The sequence below is a fragment of the Geospiza fortis genome, unplaced genomic scaffold, assembly GCF_000277835.1.
Source record: "Geospiza fortis unplaced genomic scaffold, GeoFor_1.0 scaffold36, whole genome shotgun sequence".
Classification (NCBI taxonomy): Eukaryota; Metazoa; Chordata; class Aves; order Passeriformes; family Thraupidae; genus Geospiza; species Geospiza fortis.
In genome coordinates, this window is record NW_005054787.1 from 14,938 (window position 1) to 15,695 (window position 758).

Genomic DNA, 758 nt, shown 5'->3' on the forward strand with positions numbered 1-758 from the left:
TGCACTTAGTGCATGGCAGGGCATTGGGGACGTGGGGGTTGGCAGGGGACATGGAGGGTGTTGGGGACATGGGAGGTGTTGGGGATGTGGGGGTTGACAGGGGACATGGAGGGTGTTGGGGACATGGCAGGGCATTGGGGATGTGGGGGTTGACAGGGGACATGGAGGCTCTTGGGGACATGATGGGCATTGGGGACAGAGGAGTTGATGGGGGACATGGTGTTGGGGACATGGGGGGCACTGGGGACGTGGAGAGCCTTGAGGGACATGGAGGGCATTGGGGATATTGAGAGGTGTGGAGGACACTGGGGACATGGAGGGTGTTGGGGACATCCTGGGCACAGGAGACGTGGAGGGTGAGGGGGACATGGAGGGGCAGTGAGGGCATTGGGGACTTTGGGAACATGGAAATCTGGGGAGCACTGAGGGCATTGGGGACTTTGGGGACACTGGGGACACTGGGCAGGTGGAGGGTGTTGGGGACATGAGGGACACAGGTGACACTGGGGGATGCTGGCACGGAGGACCTTGGGGACACGGAGGGTGGGACATTGGGCGTAGGGAGGATGAAGGACACAGGGGGACACTGTGGCCATGGGGGGCACAGCGGGGCCGTGGGACCTTGTCCCTGACTGTCCCCTCGGTGTCCCCTCGGTGTCCCCAGACCTGTCGGACGCGTCGGTGCTGGGCCACACGGCCGAGTGGCAGGAGGGGATGGAGGGGGCGGCGCTGACCTGCCTGGGGGACGGCAACCCCCC

The 758-nt window shown here is 64.5% G+C and overlaps 1 protein-coding gene across 1 annotated transcript in view; it reads left to right on the forward strand.

Annotated features, from left to right (window-relative positions):
- NECTIN4 (nectin cell adhesion molecule 4) overlaps nucleotides 1-758 on the forward strand; it is a gene marked incomplete at its 5' end in the record, with an annotated part of 22,368 nt that overhangs the window by 14,138 nt on the left and 7,472 nt on the right. The window contains 1 exon segment of the mRNA XM_031065464.1: nucleotides 665-757. Within this exon segment, the coding sequence (XP_030921324.1) occupies nucleotides 665-757 (93 nt within the window).